This window comes from Pelecanus crispus, chromosome 17 (assembly GCF_030463565.1).
Source record: "Pelecanus crispus isolate bPelCri1 chromosome 17, bPelCri1.pri, whole genome shotgun sequence".
NCBI classification, from domain to species: domain Eukaryota; kingdom Metazoa; phylum Chordata; class Aves; order Pelecaniformes; family Pelecanidae; genus Pelecanus; species Pelecanus crispus.
Genome location: NC_134659.1, coordinates 6,478,293 through 6,482,067, shown reverse-complemented (window position 1 = coordinate 6,482,067; position 3,775 = coordinate 6,478,293). Strand labels below are relative to the sequence as shown.

General features: G+C 62.6%; 1 protein-coding gene across 2 annotated transcripts; it reads right to left on the bottom strand.

Moving 5' to 3' along the window:
- Window positions 1–216: 216 nt before the first annotated feature.
- TOMM6 (translocase of outer mitochondrial membrane 6) lies at window positions 217–1,203 on the bottom strand. 2 transcript variants are annotated; one of them, XM_075722475.1, is made up of 3 exons: window positions 1,085–1,203; window positions 906–1,007; window positions 217–539 (listed from the first exon to the last, which is right to left on the bottom strand). In XM_075722475.1, the coding sequence occupies exons 1-2, from the start codon at window positions 1,201–1,203 to the stop codon at window positions 911–913; spliced, it is 216 nt and encodes a 71-aa protein (XP_075578590.1). In that variant the 3' UTR covers window positions 217–539; window positions 906–910. The 2 variants fall into 2 exon arrangements, with proteins under 2 accessions (XP_075578590.1, XP_075578591.1); XM_075722476.1 differs by having other exon boundaries at window positions 217–534.
- Between the last annotated feature and the right edge of the window lie 2,572 nt (window positions 1,204–3,775).

Genomic DNA, 3,775 nt, shown 5'->3' with positions numbered 1-3,775 from the left:
ACCTAGGGCTTGTCGCAGTTTTGTTTCTCCTTCGAGTAAGTAGCTGATGGGTCCTGCTTACAACCCAGGACTGGACTTGTTCCTTTGTCTTTTGGGTGTGAAATATAAATCATGTTTTTATGATTTTTTTGTAAGTCTTTACTCTTTTTACACCTTGTTTTTGTAAGCTAAAGTTTCTTATTAAAAAAATGAAATTCTAGCGGGTTATGTCATTACTCTACATACTTTAATAAACATCTAGACAGGGGTACAAAAGAAAATTCCACGCACAATGGCTTCGCGTCCTTGAGAAAACCATTCTCGTTGCGCCTCGCAGAGTGAATGGAAAACAAATTCTCCCACTCACACTTAAAGGCCTTTCCCCCCCCCTTGTCGCTGCTTCAGGCACGACAGCTTTGAAGCGTGAGCAGCGGCTCTGCAGAGGAGCAGAACAGAACGTGTTCCCGTGAGCGTTACCGGAACTGGTAATGGCCGAACGCGTCTCTTCTGGTCCTCGGGGGGGGGGGACGAGCTCTTCTCCTTGCCGCTCTACTTCTGTCCTAGGCCAGCAATTAAGCAGAGTTAGACAAGGTTGTTCCTAGTCCGGTCAACTGGCGTGCAGCGATTTGACACAGCCTGGCCCCTCCCGGGATAAATCGGATCGCTTCAGGCTTCCTGGGGCCGGAGCCTGCCCAGGGTTTCGCCCCTCTCGTCCCTCGCCCGTTGGCGGCGCCAGCCCCTTGCTGCGGGGGCCCTGGCACACTGGGGGGGGCTGCCAGCGGGCGGGGACGTCCCGCGGTCACCACCCGTGGGTCACCGGTACCCGGGGACCAATTTTACAAGGAGCGCGGCAGCTCCCGGTGGGCCGGAGCCCTCCTCGGCCCTGCGGCCTCCCGGGCCGCCCCGCCCGTTCCCCGAGGACTCACCGCCGCTACGGGACGGGCTGCGGCGCCATCAGGTCGATGTCCGTCAGGTTCCGGGCGACCCAGACTCCAGCGGCGAAGAGCCCCAGGTTCACCAACAGGTTCCTAAAAAAGAAAAACCGGCAGCGCTGGCTCCCGCCCGCGGCCCGGGCCCGCTGCCCCCCTCCGCCCGCGGCCCCGACCTGCGGAAGTCGTTGCGGTCGGTGGCGAAGCGGTAGGCGCTCCGCAGCCACCCGCGCAGCCCCTGAGGCGCGGCCCCCGGCCCTCCGGCCGCCGCCGCCGCCGCCCCCGCCGCCGCCATACCGCCTCCTCGCCCTGCTGCGGCGCCGCGTGATGCCGTCACTTCCGGTGCGCGGCGGCGGGGGCGCGTGCAGCGCCCTCGTGCCGCCGCTGGCCGTGCGAACGGCCGCGTCCCGGTGCCGCAACGTGGAACCCGGCGGGGCGGCCTCGCGCGAAGCGCGTGGCTGCCCGTGCAAGGGGAGGGGGCGTGGGGGTGCCCCGGGGGTGCCCCCGGTACCTGCAGCCCCCCCGGCCCCCGGCGGAGCCGCGCCTTGCACGCTTGCGGGGCTGCCCCTTGCACGCCTCCGCTCTGCGCGGGTTGTTTGTGGCGCGTGCTGCCTGCTCGGGGGGCGGGAAAGGAAAAAAATCCAAAGCAAGCGCCGGCCCCGTGCATTCCCCGCCACGCGGCCCCGCGAACCCCGCGGCCCCCCCGGCTGAGCCCCGCACGGGGTGTGCGCAGCGGCCGGGGGCGGGAGATAAATCACGGGAAAACCCGTGGAAAGTGGGAATGGCTGAGGCGTTGCGTGGGCCGTGACCCCGGCCGGGCCGTGGGGAGGTACCGCTGCTCCCGCCTGGCTCTGGGTTTTCCCGGTGCTGGATCCCGCAGCCGGGAGGGCCGTACCCTGCCCCGCTGCACCCCACAGGCCAGCGCCCCGCAGCAAGCACCGCAGTCCCCGTGGGCAGGACAGTGTTGCAGCGGTGGCATTGGGAAAACGGCTCTCCGGTTTCCTCCGTCCCTACCTGCCTGCGCCTGAACCTTCCTTCTGTTCCTTGTTCCCAAATCCTCCCTTTCCCTTCCACTCCCTCCTGCTCTTTCACCCCAGTTTGCAGAGCTCGAACCGCTCCGTCAGCCCTCAGCCCCCGGCCTTTCCCCAGCCCACTCCCCTGCTCCCGGCAGCCCCCTCCCAGCCTTCGCAGCTTTTTGGGAAAAAAAACCAATCTCTGCCGCTCCAGGCATCGCCACCTTCCCCGGGAGGTGCCTGTTTCCGTCAGGAGGGGACTTCCCAACAGCAAAACTCGCTTCATTAGCGCCGTTAAGCCTTGCACGTGTACCTGCTGCCGGGGCACCCTGCACTGGCGCTGACCTGGGCGTCTGTCACGTTTTCTCAGCGCCCTGGTACTGATTTCACTGTAATTGCGGCCGTCCCTGCCTCCATTTCCACACTCTTTGACAGCAGATTATATGTTACTGCGCCCGCGTGGTTCCACATCAAACAATCCAGGACGGAGCAGCCGGGGTCACCATGACGGCTGGTTACCGGCGGGACGGGGCGTTCGCTGGGCAAGGAGGGACCAGATGGGTGCACCGAGACGGGGCCTCGACCCCACGGGTGCTTCTGCGCCCGAGCTCTTGTGCCTGGAAAAAGCAGCTTGTGGGACTGAGACCTGCTGAAGGAACCTGGCCCGAGCAGAGGCGTTCGCTGCGGAGCCCCAAACCCGAGGCGGTTTGCACCTTTTGGGGTGCGCAGTGCGTCACCCCATGCTACAGGGACGGGCAGGTTCTTTTAAGGGTCCTTTGTGGAACGAGAAGTGGCACCAGGGTTGTAGTTTCTAATTAGAGCTTTATAGAAAGATTTTCGCAGTCGGCGTAGCTTATCCTTAAGCAGAATTTCTAGCAATGAGCATAGCTTTCCTATTATTCCTATTTCCCTGCTCCCCGAGAGCCAGTTGCCCTCCTCTCTGGGGACACCCGGCTCACCGAGCCAGGCTCTGGTACGAAGACGTGCGACGGCCGTGGGGTTACGGAGCCGCTCGGCTCTCGAGGGGGACGTACCGCGACAGCGGCCATCCAGGCTGCAGCCACGCTTGTCCCTGCCGCCGCGTTCCTTTCCCAAATCCCAAAGAGCTAATTGATCCACCCAGTTAGTTAATTGATTTATAGCTATTAGAGACTGTAATTAACCGACCAGCTGGAAAGCTGTGCGTTATCTGCCCGGTGGGAGCAGCGTTGAGAAGCAGCCAGCTCTGATGGGCCACGGGCTGCCCCGTCCCCGCGCAAAGCACCGCTCGTTTGCCGTCTTTGACGGATTTTACTCCACCTCAGACTTTGGGCTTTCCCTTTTATCTCCTCCTTTGCTAACGTTTGGCATCAGCGAGCTCACCCTGAGCCTCCCTGTTCTCCCTTATCTCCTCCCACCTTCCTGCAAGGTCGCAAACTCGCCTTCGCGCTCCGTGTTGATGCAGGAGTTTGCATTGCTGGGCAGACCAGTTCAGACCAGCTCGTTATCAAAGCGTTCCCAGCCCCCAGCACAACCTCCCACTGCTGTCAGACCCTGACACGATGCAGATGTTCACTGAGTATCGGGAAGGTGATGCATCCCATCGCGGGGCCGGGCGAGATGTCTGTACCTTGTACTAACTCATCTGGCTGGTGCTAACCAAGTGGGAGTGCCATTCCCTGTGGGAATGCAGGGAAACAGGGAGAAGAAGACGCTGTAGGTGCCTGGCAGAGGTGCCCAGTGCCTGGCTGCCCCGGGAGGCGATGTGTCAGACCAGCAACGGGCTCAGGAAACCCTCTGAGCCGCAGCGGGCTCTGTCGCCGGGGCTGCTGGGGGGTGGCGATGCTGCGAGCAGGGCTCAAACCCGGCTGCGGT

What these genes read in the sequence shown, in the direction of transcription:
- TOMM6 (XM_075722475.1), bottom strand. Translation starts at nt 1,203, where the DNA reads ATGGCGGCGGCGGGGGCGGCGGCGGCGGCGGCCGGAGGGCCGGGGGCC. An exon ending in GACCGCAACGACTTCCGCAG is followed by an intron (nt 1,008 to 1,084) that starts GTCGGGGCCGCG and finishes TTTCTTTTTTAG; the next exon opens with GAACCTGTTGGTGAACCTGG.